This window comes from Canis aureus, chromosome 31 (assembly GCF_053574225.1).
Source record: "Canis aureus isolate CA01 chromosome 31, VMU_Caureus_v.1.0, whole genome shotgun sequence".
NCBI lineage: Eukaryota > Metazoa > Chordata > Mammalia > Carnivora > Canidae > Canis > Canis aureus.
In genome coordinates, this window is record NC_135641.1 from 9,514,591 (window position 1) to 9,532,742 (window position 18,152).

At 43.9% G+C, this 18,152-nt stretch overlaps 1 protein-coding gene across 13 annotated transcripts in view; it reads left to right on the forward strand.

The window, feature by feature from the left end:
- SEMA5A (semaphorin 5A) overlaps window positions 1–18,152 on the forward strand; it is a 474,025-nt gene that overhangs the window by 330,236 nt on the left and 125,637 nt on the right. For all 13 annotated transcript variants that reach the window (XM_077879611.1, XM_077879602.1, XM_077879610.1 and 10 more), the window contains one exon: window positions 4,636–4,840. In XM_077879611.1, the coding sequence (XP_077735737.1) occupies window positions 4,636–4,840 (205 nt within the window). The remainder of the gene's footprint in view (window positions 1–4,635; window positions 4,841–18,152) is intronic.

An 18,152-nucleotide genomic window follows, 5' to 3' on the forward strand; every position in this document is an offset into this window, starting at 1 on the left:
ATATAAATAATAGTGAAAGGGAATAGAGGGGAAGGGAGAAGAAATGGGGAGGAAATATCAGAAAGGGAGACAGAACGTAAAGACTGCTAACTCTGGGAAACGAACTAGGGGTGGTGGAAGGGGAGGAGGGTGGGGGGTGGGGGTGAATGGGTGACGAGCACTGAGGGGGGCACTTGACGGGATGAGCACTGGGTGTTATTCTGTATGTTGGCAAATTGAACAGCAATAAAAAATAAATTTATTATTTTTAAAAAATTCTTTGTAAAATCCTGAAGGTTAAAAAAAAATTAACAAAGATGCTCACTATATTTATAGGGTACTTTTAATGCCTTGATGTTACTATTGCAAACATCTTCACAATGAACGGTGACTTAATAAACCCGTGATGCCTTACCACCTCCAGGCAGTGGATAACTTTTAGCCTCTTTGTCTGAATATATTTGTAGCACACAGCAAAATCCCTCATTTCCTAAGGCCACAGGCGTCTGGTTTTATAATGCCAGTGTCACACTGAAGGGCTTACTCACGTTGATGAGATGGGAGTAGCTCTGTGCCATATAACAAATGAAGCTTGCAGAGATGCGGCGTGCATTCCAGGCAGGAAGCTTGCTTAGCTGGCCTTAACTTGTTTGGGCAGAATTTAAGATTCGCAGGGAACTAAAATTATAGATGATGATGATTCCTTATATAATCTCTGGTATAAATATGTACCAGGGATTTTCTTTTGGTTTACCATATTTGATAACCGTGTTGGCATAGGCATCCTTACTGACATTTCATGAGACTGTCTAGCTGGCACAGGGTGGGAATATATTTTGAACCAAGGATCCCCTCACTAGTCAGATATAAATGGTCTTATGTTTGCAGCAACCAGCAGTGAGAAGTGTTTTTTTTTTTTTTTTATTCTTGTTTGCCTACTGACATTTGGAATTTTATGCAGCTCTTAGAACTAGAACTAGCAAATAAGTTAGAGGAGTAGAAATATGATTCAGGTTGAGGAAGGAGAATGGATTAAGAACAGTGCATCTTTTTTCAAGATTTAATACATAAATCTCAATTGAAAACAAAACAATGAAAAATATTTAGTATTTTTATCAGTTGCCATCTAGAAACCACTGTAGGCAGTGCTGTGAAAGCCTACCTTGTTAGAGCCTGCAGTCCCCAAAGTCATCCCAGCCCTGAGCTTCACAAGGAAAAAATGAGTTGGTCAGTAACAGAAAACACCATCTAGGTCCAGTGGGCAGACTCCAGAATTTTCTGTGCAGTAGTTTTGATAACCACCAATCAGAAATGATGGAGCCAAAATGGAAAACAGACCCTTAAAGGTGGTCAGGCAGGTGAGGAAGCCGTTGCTGGACCAAATGAAGGGGTTGGCAGTGTCATCAGGACCCTTCGATACACAGTGCATGTTTGCAGCAAGATAGGAGAAAGAGGGTCATTAAGATCAGGGATTCTAAGCCTGAGGCTGGATGATTGTGGACTCGCACAAAGCTCCGGCAAGCTGGAATGAGGATGGGTCTACTGTCCCTGAAACAAACAAAAATGCAAGTATTATTGCGTTAAAAAAAATAGTAGAATGATTACCCTTATTACTTTCAGAAGCGTTAGCACGACAGCCATTGTGGTTTGTAACACACTCGAAGACAGTGACTCTTTGTATTGTTTCCGTCTTGCACAGAGTCCCCAAGGTGTCACAGAGACACCATGGGAACCCAGCGTATCAGACACAGCTAGAGAATTTGCTGCCCATTAGAGAGCGAGGTGGGTTACTTACGAGCCAATAAATACATACTGTAAATCTCTATAGCTTTCAGAATATTTGAAAAAGAATCCTTGGGTGAGATATTTATCATAGGCAGGCAAAATAAACCAAGATGTCATAGAGGAGAGTTCTGAATTCGTTCTTGGCCAAAGATGTTACCCAATTCCAATGTGGGGGGTTTTCCAACACCAGCTGGGTGTCCTACGATTCAACTCAATTCTGACACCGTTTGCCAGGAGAGAACATCAGCTGTCACAGGTACAAGGATCAGTCCGACTCCTCCCCACCCCTTTGCCACTTCAGATGCTGATCTTAAGTCCAGGTCCCCACTTGTGCTTCCGGCCCATTGATTCTCCATGGAAAGTTTCAATGACCTCTCCCTTGGGTTCAATTAATGAGGGCCCCAGTAACAATAGTGGGGCTCACAGAACTCAGAGAAACATTTTAATTACTAGATTACTGGTTTATTTTAAAAGGACTTAACTCTAGAACAGCTAGCTGGAGGAGATGTGCAACACAAGGTCTAGAGAAAGGTATGGAGCTACTCCATGCCCACTCTGAGCACCACTCTCCCCAAATCTCCACCTGTTTACCAACCTGGAAACTGTCTGAATCCTGTGCGTTTTGGGGTTTTATGGAGGCTTCATTACAAGGCATGATTGACTAAATCATTGGCTGTCGGTGATTGAATTTAACCTCCAGCCTCTCTCCCTTCGCTGGCGATCAGCAGTGGATTGAAAGTTCCTGCCTTCTAATCAAGCAATTGGATCTCCTATCAACTGGCTCCCCCTCCTTAGGTTACCTGGGGGCTGTGGCCCAAGGGTCACCTCACTGACATGACAAAGGGCACCTTGACTCCTCATAGCACCCAGAAGATTTCCATGGTTTAAGGAGCTCTGTGTCAGAAAGACGACAAAGACCAAATATGTATTTTGTACAAATCATATCACAATGGTAGTTTTGGTTTGTGACTTAAGATATGGGGACCAGGGTAAAAAGGACAAAGGCAGATCAGGGGTCCTACCACCCAGCTCCAGCCCACCAAGGCCTCCCAGGTCTCGCAGACCTCCCAGTTCCTCAGGAGCAGCACAAGGTCCTCAGTTTTGTGTTATGACTCCTGGTTTTCGTGATGCCAATTTTTTAAAAAAACACTGTGCCAACAACACAAAGCCTAGGTGTAAAATTTCACCCAACAGGTAGATAGCTGAGTGCCACCTGTGCTTCAACACTGCCATTGACTTTGGGAAGAGAAAACTGCCAAACACAGAGTCTCAGAACTAGAGCTCACCTGGGTAGACCTCAGACCAAGCCTGGGGAGAGCTGTCGTTTTGTAACACATTTGTTAATAGGCAACATGCCTGTCCTTTAAGTGCTACTGATACCTAGGATGATAGTGTGAAACCTCCTAGCATGCCCCCTGCCCTACTGGCAGCTGCTTGTGTATTCACCCACGGATTCTATCCTTTATTTATTCATGCATTTCCCCTGGCCACTGCAGCTCAGTGGACCATAGAATTGCTGTCCTGCTACAAGACAAATAGACCACTGGGTGAATGGCTTCTCTGTGCCAGGCACACTGTTTTGTTCTTGGCATTTACAAGCACTTTCAATTAATTTACAAATGCCTTCCACTGATGATCTCAGTTGGCTTCACAACCACCCGCAGAGTGAGAGGAGTAAGTTTTTCTAGCTTCTTTATAGAGACAGGTGGAGAGGCAGTGACTTACCTGAGTTTGCGTGGCTCCCTGGGCAGCAGAGCTGACCGTTCACCTGACCCCAAGTGGTGCCGTCCCCTGGCAGATGGGCTGCCCTTTCAGGGATGTGTGACATCGACTCTACACTGGACAAGACTTAGAATCCATTCCTCTCTGATAGTCTCTGATTTTACAACCAGCGTATCATTTTACGGCATGTAGGGCACTTTATCAGGTGCTACATAAATATCATCTATTTTAAAAAAAGCCATTTCCATCTTACAGTTTTGCACCTCTCACTTGTTACAAAACCAAGTATTAGAGATGACGTGTTATAAACAACAGTCTCAGGTGGTACGGGCAGGGAGATGCATTTCCATCAAACTTGCTCATGGGAAGTGCTGCTGAGGATCAGCCTTTGTTGGCACCGGGATTTAAGCTTATGAAAGTGATGAGAAAGGTTGATGAGGATTTTCTGATCATGTGCTCTGCCCCAGAAAAGCTTTTCTCTCTTTCCCACCCCTCTTTCTACCTCATCCTTGCCAAAACTCATCCTACACAGTACTTACCTGCCCACCTCTCCACACCACAACGCAGGATTCACTTCTCAGCAATTGCCAGGCCTGATGTTTCCCTGAGCACAAAGCATTGAGGCCAGCAGTGTTTTGTACCCAGGTGGAAAATACTGGAATAATATTACATAATTTACAGATGAAAATGGCCTAATTCTGTCTCCATGGAATCCCTATCTTGCTTATAGACCCGCCATTCTAATAGGGAAAGTAATAGATCTCTGCGATGTTCTCAATTGCTGCCTTTTCAATTTGGGCACCGATTTATCAGCTAGATGTAATAGTGGGCACGTGGCCGGACAGCTCCCATGTGACTCACCAGGTGATGAGGAGTTGTATGCACATGTGTCTGAGCTAAAGTCAGCACTGACTTCCACTTTATTTTTAGCATCTAATCATCCACTTATGATGGAGTTTAAAGACTCCTCGAATGTGATGAGCTCAAATCTAGAATGGGAGGGAACACTGAGGACGGGGACTTGGGGGCAAACGGAAAAGATCCAGCTTCCAGGGTGCCCTCCAGCCAGAGTTTGGGCGGGGGGGGGAGCAGCTGTGGGGGTCCAGCTGGCCCGTGGGGGTCCCAGTCACAGCCTGCCTTCCCTTGCAGTGCGGCACGGTGGATCAGGGCCTGTACATGAACCTGACAGAGAGGAACCTGCAGGACGCTCAGAAGTTCATTCTGATGCACGAGGTGGTGCAGCCGGTGACCTCGGTCCCCTCCTTCATGGAAGACAGCAGCCGCTTCTTCCACATGGTCGTCGATGTGGTGCAGGGTAGAGACACGCTCATCCACGTCATCTATCTGGCCACAGGTAGGAGTTGCTTCCACCGAGTTTTCTGCCATGTTTTGCTTTCATGTTGTAAATTCTAAATTTGCAGTTTTGGTGACAAGCTGTGAGTCTGTGTCACACCCAGCAAAACCCACAGAGCAGCCTGGTCCTCATCATCCTCTGTGCTTCTCACAGGAAACTTGGTTTCACTCTCTTTTTGTCTTACCTTCTCCTAATTTTAGTTGGGAAGACAACGCCTGATTTCTTAACTATTATTCCTGCACAACTCATAAAATAAGTCTTTTCTTAGTGAGACCATTTTCAGTTGGATAATTAAAGACAATGGAATCTGTTAGAGGACGTTGTTGGGTGCGATACTATCCTGAGATTGTCATCGTGATATTCATTTGGTTCAAAACAGTGCTCACAGGATATTCCTGTTGTGGGATGTAGCTACAAGCATTTTGAGGAATATGTTTTGAGGCACAAACAACAAGTTGTTTTAAAGAAAACATAGGCAACACTGTCTATCAAATTATCAGTGACAGCTAGAATGACTGTTTTCCAATGTCCCTAGCATATTGGAGGCAGGTCCTGTCTTGGTTTGTGGCACAGACAGCAAAGGGTGCCTGAGGCCAGCCTCAGTGATCCTGTCCCAGTTCGTACACTTGTCCACCTATTCCTTGCCTTCGGGTCCTCCCACACAGAGCTCCCTCACCCTGGAGCCTGCCCCCACCTCTACATCTTCTGCCCAGCACCCTGTGTAATGGCCAGTTTCTCACAAAACACAATTTCCATTGCAGTTGCTGTTTATAATATCCTATATACCTATCAGTTGGTTTGATTCATGAAGTCACCAAGATTTATTGAATATTTACTATTTTGTGGTTCATATAAGCAATGGTGGTCAGACGGTGAGCAGACAGGCAACATCCTCCTCTCCTGAGGACAACACATATCAACCAGCTTCTGTGGGAAATGACAGACAGGTGTAATAGGCTTATGTGGAGGATGTGAATAGAGCCACGGGCTCACAAGAGCCAGGGAGGCTCCTGTACTTGGTTGGTGAGGGTTGGCCTCCCCCAGGAGGTGACACTTAAGCTGAGAACCATCTAAGGAGGGAGACCTGGCCTTGTAGGAGGAGGGAAACAGCAAAGGTGCAGGAGTGGTCAGCTATGGGCGGTGGCACCATGGTGTCAGGTAAGGTAAGGACAAAGATGTGATCTTGGGATTGCCAAAGGAGGCCATCGGTGCCTCTAAAGGTCAGTCTGAAAAAAAAAAAAAATAAAAATAAAAAAAAAATAAAAAAAAAATAAAGGTCAGTCTGAGGGAGGAGCGGGGAGGAATTGAGGTGGAAAGTCCACGATGAGCAAGGCTTCAAAGAGGATTGACGGGAGCCGGAGGTCAAGTTTATTGTGTTTTAAGAGAAGACAGAGAATTACCATAGCAATGTGCATCTTGTTCACTAGAGCATAAGAAGGAATCATGGCTTGTTTTCTGCCATTTTTATCCTTGATGCCTACAGGGTGCCAGGCATGTGGTATAGATTGAGGAATGAGTGAACTGGATCTTTCCAAAGGTTTCCCTAGGTTCGTTGGTTGGTTTGTTTGTTTTCCATAAATGTTTTGGTTGGTGTCACAGAGAAGAGAGTCCTCTTGGAATTCCAGGAGGCCATTGAGTGTCTCATCAGTATGCAGAGTGGGGATGGTGAAGGGGAGATGAGGTCATCCTGAGCAGGCCATGGAGGGTCTGGATGGTGAAGCCTGAAGCCTCAGCCTAGGAATTCCGACTCTTCCACAACCAAAGCTGTAAGAAGGTGACATCTGTTTCCTTGTGTTTATAATGATTTGTACTGAGCTATTGAGGATTTCTAATGGCACTCTCCAGGTACTTTAATTTTGACTTGTGTCTCAGTCAGTTCAGGTTACAGTAACAAAATACTATAGACTGGGGGTGGGTCAGGAAGAGTAGTTTAAAAGACAAATCTATTTCTCACCATTGTGGTCGCTGGAAGTTCAGTATCAAGGCGCTAAGCCAGCTTGTTTCCTGGTGAGAGTCCTCTTCCTTGTCCCTAGATGTCCATCTCCTTGTTTTGCCCTCATAGGATGGAAACAGAGATCATCTCTCTTGTGTCTCCTTTAGTTTTTTTAAAGATTTATTTATTTTAGGGAGTGAATCTGAACAGGGGAGGGGTAGAAGGAGAGAGAGAAATCTTCAAGCAGGCTCCCCACTGAGCATGGAGCCCAACCCAGGGCTCCATTTTATGACCCTGAGATTATGACCTGAGCTGAAACCAAGAGTTGGCCACTCAACCAACTGAGCCACCCAGGTGCCTCCCCTCTTATGTCTCTTTAAAAGAGCACTAATCCCATTCATGAAGGCTCTACCCTCATGACCTAAAGAAATCCCAAAGGCCCCATCTCCAAATATCATCGCTTTGAAGATTAGGTCTTTAGCATGAATGTTGGGAGCACACACACATTCAGTCCATAGCAATGAGAAAGTTGTTCTACCACTTTATATATTTATTTATTTGAGAGAGAGAGAGCATGCATGAGCATGGGGAGAGACAAAGAGAGAGAGAAAGAAAGCAGGCTTCCCACTGAGCAGGGAGCCAGACACAAGGCTCAAGGACCCTGGGATAATGACCTGAACCAAAGACAGATGCTTAATCGACTGAGCCACCCAGGCACCCCTCTACTACTTTTTATTTTTTTATTTTTTATTTTTTTAAATTTTATTTTATTTATGATAGTCACACACACACACAGAGAGAGAGAGAGAGAGAGAGAGAGAGAGAGAGGCAGAGACATAGGCAGAGAGAGAAGCAGGCTCCATGCACCGGGAGCCCGACGTGGGATTCGATCCCGGGTCTCCAGGATCGCGCCCTGGGCCAAAGGCAGGCGCTAAACCGCTGCGCCACCCAGGGATCCCCCCTCTACTACTTTTTAAAAGTTACCCACATGAATAAAATATTTGCAGATTTTTATTACAAACAATAAGCTTTTGCAGAATCTAAACCAGTCAAAACAGACCAATTTGGGTAAATTACAGATTTGAGATGAAATTATGGTCAACATCCATGACTTTTTTAAATAGTATATCATTCTAGAAACTTGCTTGCCCATGTCTGTGTCATAGGACGTCAAAACTGAGCTACCGCTCCCCTCTGCACCCCAGCCCATCACCTCCTACAGGATAAGGAGGGGATTAGCTCAGATCTTGGTAGCCAGCCATCCCAGGCTGTCTTGTCTTGCCTCTAGGTTTGCAGATCTGATTCTGAGAACCATATATCATGTGCCCTTCAGCAGATATGTCTATGGAGGTTCACTTGTTTATTCTACAGGCCTGATGTTTTGCTTTTGTTTTAATATACTGACTCTGGGCAAATTGAAAATTGGCATGCATCAAGATGTTGCTAACTGGAGTCACAGGTTGGGATTATTGGGGAAGATGCCGTATAGAGAACTCTCTTGCAGTTTCCATGCATCACTAGGCAGGATGTTTGTTAAACTGTAAAAAAAGAGGAGGTTCTAGTGGGTGAAGGTCCCTTCCAGCAGAAACAACCATGGATACATGGGTTCCTAAAGTGAGGCCCCCTCAAACCATGTACAGGGACTCGGAAGCTTGAACAGTTCCACTAGCAGCTGGATGCGTAGATGGTATTTAAGTTTGTTTAAACGAGCTGGGTAATTCTAATTGTAGGACCTCTGTAAATTAGAAATGTCATGTCTCAACCAAGTTCTGGATCTCTTCATGTGTTGTTCTCTCTTTTTTTATTCTAAATATTTTATTTATTTAGTTTGCGAGTGATGAGAGGGGCAGAGGGAGAAGGAGAGAGAATCTCAGGCAAACTGTGCTGAGTGTGGAGCCTGATGCAGGGCTCGATCCCATGATCTTGAGAGGACTACCTGAATCAAAACCAAGAGTCCAATGTGCTCTACTGACTGAGCCACCCAGGTGCCCTTTCATGTATCTCTTATAGCACTGATCAATATATTTTGAAGGAAATGCCTTCTTGTCTATGTTTTTGTTTAGAATAAAATTCATTTTTAAAAGATATATCTTTATGATCAAATATTTAGGTTTATTCTTTATTTCCAATGAATTGAAATGTAAAACTGGAATATGAATACTGGAAAGAATTGTCCAAAATGCCAGTCTATTTTCACTTACCCTGCTAAGACCTGAGCAACTTCCTGACAAGGAGGGATGACAAAGGTAGAGATTTTGACTGAAAATTCTAAAGGCTCATGTTGATGTGGTCTTTTATTTATAACTTTCGAGTAGAAAGATATAAATAAACTCCAGTAGAGTTCCATCAAGACAAAACATGGGGCATTCCTCCTCTTTGATGCTAAAGCTAATACTGAGCACACATAGTTGGGGTACGTCTGGTCCCATTCCAGCACCTGCTGGACTTCATCTGGGAATTTACAAGCCTCAACTGGTAGAGCGTGAGTGTAGCATTCCTAACCAGCGAACATGAAGCAGAGTGCTTCCTAACTTGCTAATAAAATCAATTTGCTCTCTTGGCTTTGGGAATCCAGGTCTGGTGATACATTTATTTACTCCCTCCCTTGATTTTACTTGAATTAACAGGAGTTGGAGAAAACCTGCCAATGGCCATTTGAAAGTTGGTGTATTTTATTTGTCAGTATTATCTAAAAATCGAAGTGAAATAGACCTTGCTAATAGTGCTGTTGATGGTGCTTCTTGCAGCTTGAATGGCTTTTCCCTGCCGGCTGCCACCCCACTGAGGCGATGGGCCTTTCCCGGACACCTCCCGGGTCTGTTAGCTGCTGCTCCCATTTCTCACTTATTGGAAATCCAGCCAGGGCGAGGCTCATTAGCTGGGCCACAACTGTGCTGCTGTTTTATAAGCTCTTTCTTTGAAGGTCTTCTCAGAGCAAGAGGCAACACGGCAAACGGTCACTCCTTTGGAACATGTGTGCCTGGGGGCACCTGGGTGGCTCTGCGGTGAAGCGTCTGACTCTTGATTTCTGCTCAGGTCATGACCTCGGGGTCCTGGGATCGAGCCTTGCATTGGACTCCATGCTCAGCGTGGAGTCTGTTCGTCCCTCTCCCTCAGCTCCTACACCCCTCATGCTCTCTCTCTTTCTCTCTCTCTCTCAAATAAAAATAAAATAATAATAATAATAAACAAAATGATAATATGTATGCTTGGACTCTGTAAGTGACTGAGTCTGCATCCACACGGCTGCTCAGCTGCCCCTGCAAAGACAGAGTTAGAGTCGTGCTGACCACCCTCTGTCCTTGGTTCAGATCGCCGCCTCCCTGCGTCGCGGGGGAGGCCCCCCGGCTGGCTCCACCTTCCCTGCCTGCCCCTCGTGTGGCTGTTACTCAGGCTCTAACCCCAGTGGTTCTGTTTCATGCTACCGCCCTGGAAATACCATTCAGTTTCCGGGTTTCTACTCTGCCTTCCAGGATGAAGTGGGTTACTTTTATTTTTCCTTTGTCTCCATGCCAATGTGTCTCTAATCGAGTATGTGTCTTTGCCGCACAGATTGCTTCTGCTCCCTATTCTCTCCTGTTCGTGATCAGGCGGCCCATCCTGGAGATGTGATCCCTCCACCACGTCTGCTAACCATCTGTTTTATTTTTCCATAAGCCATTCCCTTATTTCAGTCTCTTACTATTTCTACAGTACTCTTATTTATTTGATATTTTTTTAGAGATTTTATTTATTTATTTATTTATTTATTTATTTATTTATTTGAGAGAGACAGAGATAGAGAACATGAGAGAGCAAGCACAGGTGGGGAGAGGGGCAGAGGGAAAAGCGGGCTCCCCGATGAGCAGGGAGCCCAAGGTGGGGCTGGATCCCAGGACCCCGGGATCATGACCTGAGCCGAAGGCAGATGCTTCACCGACTGAGCCACCCAGGCGTCCCTCCAGTACTATCTTATACCAGTGTTTGTTCAGCTTGAGAATGAATAAGACCTGGATTCTGATTTTTAGTACAGAGATCTGGCATTTTATACACATACACACACACAGAGAGAAAGGAATATGTGTTTAGAACAGGGAAAGAGCTAATCACAAATTACAAATTTTATTTTAGTTTTTAAATTTTATTATTTTTTATTGAAGCATAATTGATACACAATGTTACATTAGTTTCAGGTATACAGCATAGAGACTCAACAAGTTTATACATTATGCAGAAGGCTGGGATTTGTAACAGGCTCCCAGGTCAACTTAATGCTGTGCATTTCTGGACCATATTCAAGTCATGCCATTCTGGATGAAATAATAATTTTCTTGACCTAGAATCTGTCTGTAACAGATGTACCTTACCTTTCTCTATGATTAGGCGCTGACATCATCGTGATTGGTTCCTAATTGTTTGTGATGCAGATGTGAAATCTGTTATCCAACATGAGCCTAACAGATATGTTTTACTGTTTGTTTCAGTGGCTGCTGGTATGATTTGCTAACTAGTACACCAAACATCTGGGACTTGATTTGAAAGAAAATGTCTAAGATGCATAAGCTAGTACAGAATGATGAAAATGTATCAGGCAATGGGGAGCCTGGGTGGCTCAGTCAGTTGGGTTTCTGACTCTTGATTTCAGGTGCAGGCCGTGATCTCAGGGTCATGAGATCGAGCCTGCTTTGGGCTGTGCTGGGCATGGAGCCTGCTTAAGAGTCTCTCTCTTCTTTTCCCTCTGTCCCCCACCCCAGCCCCACTGGCATGCCTGCTTGCTCTCTCTCTCCCCTCTCAAAAAAAAATTTTATGTGTGTGTGTGTCTGAGAAGAGAGAAATGGAAATTTAGGGATCAGATTCCATGGAGAAGTTTCATCCGTGAATACCACAGGCTCCCTGCCCTTAAGAAGCTTGTATTTTAGAGAGAAATACAATTAAACAATTATATGCAATGTCACTTGGAGAAAAAAAATAAAGCAGAGACGGAATGTGAGAGGCCAGGGTATCAGTCACTTCTAAGTGTAACGAATGGGATCCATTCTGTTTATTGATTATCAGAAGGTAGGAGGTAGAGCTTGGGATTGTACTTTCAAGGACTTCTGTATTTTGGAAGGCATCATCCTGAGTCTTTTCAGTAGAAATTAGACCCCATAAATCTGACTTTTATGAAGTTTCCAGCTACTGAAGGGAGTCATCTCACTGAGATTGCCTACTGAGCAGGGGAAGGGGTCACTGAACGAGTGATGTTCTGAAGGCTGCCAGAGATTGGGGTCACATAACTCCAGGGAGGAGAAAGGAGACACCTTGATGCAGATGGAACCCAAGCACCCATGCCTTCCCATAGCTTTTCTGGGAGTACCATGGAGAAAATAGAGCCAGTGCTCCATCCTACCTTCCCATTGTTTCCTTCCAACTATGTATATACATTTATTTTTTAAGATTTTACTTATTTCTTTGGGAGAGAGAGCTTGAGACAGAGAGAGATCATAAGCAGGGGAAAGAGGTAGAGGGAGAAGCAGACTCCCCACTGAATAGGAGCCTGGTGCAGGATTTGATCCCAGGATCCTGGGATCATGACCTGAGCCGAAGGCAGACGCTAAACCAACTGAACCACCTTAGCGCCCCTAGATATGTATATATTTTAAAGATTTTACTTATTTATTTTCAGAGAGAGAGGGAAAGAGAGAGCATGTAAACAGGGTGGAGGGACAAAGGGGGAGAGCGAGAGAGAGAATATCTCTAGTAGACTCCCAGGTCAGCGTGGAGCCCAATGTGGGGCATGATGTCATGACCCTGAGATCATGGCCTGCATCGAAATCAAGAACGGACACTTAACTGAGTTACCCAGACATCCCCCAAGTATGTTTTTAACACAGAACATGGCATCTTTATTGTTACTTGTGACCGACCATTATTAAAATCCAGAAATCAGTAATGCTTCCCAGATGAGCCAGTAGGAACATCCAGAGAGAAACAATGTTCTTTATATTCTAGAATTTTTCTTGTACGAGTAACAGTTGGCAGCTGGCTTAGCACATGCTGAAATCCCACTCCTGACCTTATCTCTCTGTGTACAATTTCTTCTAGTACCTTCTCTAGCCCCACAGGGAGGAAGATGAGGTTGCTGAGTGCAGGATGGGCCCCAACAAGCCCTTGGACTGAAGTACACAAAACTTGAGAGACTCTAGAGAGACTCCCAATGGGTACCAAATATTAACTGACACACTTCTTTTCTTTTAAATGTATTTATTATTAATGAGAGACAGAGGGACATAGGCAGAGGGAGAAGCAGGCCCCTCACAGAGAGCCCGCTGTAGGAATCAATCCTGGATCCTGGGATCACACCCTCAGCTGAAGGCAGGCGTTCAACCACTGAGCCACCCAACTGACTCACTTCTGTTGCCATTATTAATAGCTGTCTCCCTTAATATTTATAATCAATTTGCAACTACTTAGGTATCATGAGCAAGCTTAAAATTGTGCAGATCCTGGGTTGGAAAGATTTTTCAACAATCACCCCTAATTCTGTCCATCTTGCTGGAAGTCAGAAATCCAAACTTGAGCTGAACTTGCTCTGTGTGTGCCCATTTGGGTTCTCTCTTGTAGGCTAGAAGGAAATGTTAAGTAGTTTGAGTGTTCATTAGATAAAATCTAATCAATTTTGTGTTTGATGATAAAATCCTTGTAGAATTGTAGAGAATAATAGCAGTGTGGTAAAATCCCAAGGTGATATGGGTTGGATTCTGTTCCCCCAAAAAGACATGTTGAAGTCCTAACCTGTCAATATCTTGGAATGTGAGCCTATTTGGAAATAGGACTATGCTGAGCCCTCATGCGGGGGCGGGGGAGGGGGAGTGGGGTGGGGGGTAAAGGACCCCAGGGAAGGGGGCAGCTTTGTGGTGCCTTCATGTAGAGACCAACGAGATGTCCCATGAAACGTGTTTTCCTGACGAATTTCTCCCTGACTGGCCTTTTTAAAAATAAAAAATAAAAAAATCTCTATTGCTCTAAAAAAAAAAAAAAGGGAAATAGGGTATTTGCAGATGTGAGTAGTGAATATTTAGTCATACTGGAATAGAGTGGAATAGGGTAGACTCTTAATCCAATATGCCTGGTGTCCCTTTAAGAGGAGGAGGGAGAGAGACACACAGGGGGAAGGACATGTGACAACAGGGTTGGAGACTAGCCTGTGCAGCCGCAAGCCCAGGAACACCAATGATCAACAGCCACCACCAGAAGCTAAGAAGAGACAAGGAAGGATTTTGCCCAGAATCTCAAGGGAGCACAGCCCTGTCTATACCTTGATTTCAGACTTCCAGCCTCCTGAGCTGCAAGACCATAAATTTCTGTTGCTTTAAGCCATCCAGAGCGTGGTGTTCTATTACAGTAGCCCCAGGACACTAATCCACCCGATGGTACTTTGCCACTTTGCATGTGATCTTGCAACCAAATTTCAAGAGTCGCCTGGCTTTCTCTTGTTCCCTTGATGTTTCTCAGTGACCAGAACTCAATGAACAGAATTGGTATTTTAGTATTAGTCTACGTCCGGCCCAATTAAAATGAAAAGTGTGCTTTGGAAAACAATCTAATATATGCCAAGCCACTTTAAATGGTTTAAGAACGACTAATTGTTTGGTTTTACTAACTACAGAAACATTCATTCTTGTATTTTAATGTGTTTTGTTTTTAAACATGTTTTCCAAATAATTTTAGTAGCTCATGCCTAGTTCCCCAACCACCAAATAATAAGGAATTCTGTGCTGCAAATGAGTGGATGTCCCAGTTTCCCCCAGTTGTGGGGCAGGTATTTGTGGAATGACCCATTTTCTCACTCTCCTCTTCGCCTTCTCTGGGCTGAGACCTTACTGAGTCTTCAGTCTTCTCCTGCTTGTTTCACATGATTTCTACTGATCAAAAGTTGCCCCAGGTAGTAAAGCACTGAGATCTGTGGACAGAAATACAAACCATTTCTCTTTGCTGCATTTGTTCATATAAATCCCAGCTGCTGCTCATGGCTGATGTATCTCATTAAGGTTTCACGGTGGCTACTAGAGTTTAAGTACAAGGGCTCCTGTTCCCAGACCTGCTGGCCTCCTGTTTGTGAAGAAATCTGGGTAGGATCTCATTGTGTCTGTGGGAAATGATGTCATAACTCCAAAGAGATTTTAGTGAAGTCTACCCAGTACCCCCAATCTCCACTTCTACAAGGGGACCCTTTCTCTGTGGAACCTTTGCAAAGTGCTGACATCAACAGTGTGCCACCTCTTCTCTCTCTCCTCCGTCCTTTCTTCGTACCGTGACCACGATACATGTTCTTTGCCTGACTTGAGGAAGGAACACACACCCTGGCAGGAGAATGGTCCAGTCACCCCACAGGCAGTGAGGTGGCCATGTCTCTCCCCTAGTGAGTACCACCTCTCTGACATTCGGTGGTTCCAGGACCCCTGGGCACATTCAGGGGTCCCTCAGGAAGGGACTGTCCACTGCCCCGGGATCGATGTGGACCTCTCTGAACACAGAGGATGGGGATGAGGTCTGGGATTCCTTTGAGAATGCAAGGGACAGAATTTTAGAACTCTACCCACCGCATGTCCACATTGCAGGTGGGCATTAGAATAATATGTGAAATTGCTGTCAACAGGCCCAACGCAGTCATTGTCTGCACTGTTAAATCAGAAGAATAAATTGTTCATAGCCCCATAAAATCTGGAATAATTTGATTCTTTTATGTTAACCAATTGAATCTGTGCACCAGGAAAACTCAGATTCCACTCAGATAGCCACAGGGCTGTTGTGTCTTGTCCCTTGAAAGGAATGCTGTCTTCAGAGTAAATCTTTCTGTAACGATTTCGTCTAACATGATGTTGGCCATGGTAACAGGGGCTTGGAGTGCCCATTTCCAAGCAAGCGGCTTGGAGCCCCATCTGATCAGGCAGGCAAATTGCTCACAGGATTGCTGATGCCTTAGTTTCGCACGTCTTCCTTTTTCATTCTTTACCTAAGCACCTCCTCGCTAACTTGTAGATATGCTGCTTGCCTGGTGATGGTGATTAGCCACTCCTGAGCATGACATTTAAGCCTTGGCCTAGGTAATGAAATTCTAGAGCAGATAGCAGGCACTCAGAAGGACTAGGGAGGAGTAAGTGCGATCTCCACTGTATGACAAAATGTCATCACCAATGACATTATATATAAGCTTTCATCCAGAAGTGGTTACACAGCAGAGGGACGGGAAGAAAACACACCCATCATTTCTTCGAAAATAAGCCTTCTGCAGAGGAAATGTGGATAGAAAAATTCCTAGGGATTTGCCAGACCTGGTGGGAGGAGATAGCCAAGGTATAGGGAGAAGGCTGTATCGATTAATATTGTAGTTCCCCCCCCCAAAAAAAAATTGTAGTTCCCACCTGGAACCCATTAGAAGAAGTGGGCTCTCCCCAGATCATCATGGCAAATTAGCACAGCACACTTCCTTCCACCAGGATGCCCGCAGCAAACTGGGATTTGAGTAAACAGCCTGCTGCAGTGGTGCAAATATTGACAGTGTGCATGTCTCCAAACAAACCTGTTCTGGATGGAGGGAAACAGTGTTTGTCATGTGCAGAGATGTCAACATAAGCATTTCTTTTCATTTTTGTCTTTCAAAAAATAGCATAGTTTCACAGCCAGGTTGAAAGAGTGTTAAATTATCGGTTGGCTTCTTCAATTTCCACCCCTCTTTCCCTTTGAAACCTAGAAATAGCCACATCGATGTTTCTTAAATAGGGTATTTTATAGTATTTCAATAGAATTGCCCATACAAAAAGATGTTGCAGGGATTCTTATCAAGGAACCATACAATTCTCATGGTGTCAAGATTGGGATGATGTTCCAAGCTAATGTCCTTAGGGGCAAATGCTGCCCTGACCTGATTCAATCTGACTTACCCATTCCATAAAGAAGTATCTCCTCAGAGAAGCTGAGGACATGACTTTTACTGATGAAACCATCTATGAAGAATCAAGACTGAGCACCTAACCAAACCCTAAATCAGGAATACCTGAAATTATGATTCTGTGGGTGATTACACATGTAGACCAAAGGAAAATCAATGTGAAGTAAAACTTCTTTCCTTTGTATTGCATCAGGTGACCTTAGGATATGCCAAGTAATTGCCAAATGTACCGGCAGATGGAAAGTGAGAGGCCTCTGTCCTTCTGTCCATCCAGCTATTGTTCTCATCAGCCAGCCCCACTGTTGTTAGTTTTAACCCCACAGAGGAAAGAAAGAAACTCTGAGCTTCTGGTTTTGTCTGACCTTTTAGGAATATTCGATGCAAATTAGGTAACTTTCTGACCAAGGGAGTAATTATCATCACTTTTTGGATTTCTGAAGACTGCAGAAGCTTAACTCAGTTTGAAATTTTTAAAGCATTTTGAGATTAAAACAACATCCAGGAGAGTGGTTCTTGTTATCTGTTTCTAGTCTAACTCTTGTGTTCCAACTGGGTATAAACTGTTGGAATAAGTGATTCTTTTATTTGAGGTATTAAACTTGAAAGAAAGGAAAGGAGAATTTGCTCAAGGAAAATTTGTTTCTTTAACCAGAAAGCATATGTGCAGCTATGTATCATGTGAGGCTGAAACACTGAGTGTTGTCTATATCAGTAGAAGTCCCTTAAAATGGCCCTGAGTTGGGGCACCTGAATGGCGCAGTGGGTTAAGCAACTGACTTGGTTTAGGCTCAGGTCATGATCTCAGGGTCATGGAACAGAGTTGTGTGTCAGGCTCTGAGTTCAGCACAGAGTCAGCTTGAGATTCTCTCTCCTGCTGCCTCTGCCCTTCCTACTTGAGCACTCTCTTGCTCTCTCTTTCTCTCTCTCTCTCTCTCTCAAATAAATAAATAAATCTTAAAAAAAAATAACTCTCAGTTAAGACCAATAGAAGTTGGTTTTCACAGTCTAGAGAACAGATAGGAGGTTTTTGAGGCCTCCATTTTCATGTATGTGTGCCAGTAATCAAAAAGTCCAATAATTAATTGTCTAAGTACTCAACTACATTTATGGGATTTTGAAATTAAAAAAAAAATCCACCCTTAGTATTGAAAGTGATCTCTAAGATTAATTATCAGGGCAGGGGTTTCATTTAGGTCCTCAGTGATATGATCACTTAATTAATTTTAAAGTATAACCGTGTCCTTAGCAAAAAAACACTAGTTCAATGTGAAAAATAATGGCCTTGACTTGTCCTTGATAAATTGGGTCTTTAAAGGCAATCTTCACAATGAGTTGCTGCATTTTGAGTTAAACAATATTTTTTTCTTTCACTTAGAAATTTTATTGATTATACAATGTTGGCATTTTTTAAAAATACTTGTGGGCAACCTTAATTCATTTCTGAATGGACTGGATAAGAACCAGTTGTC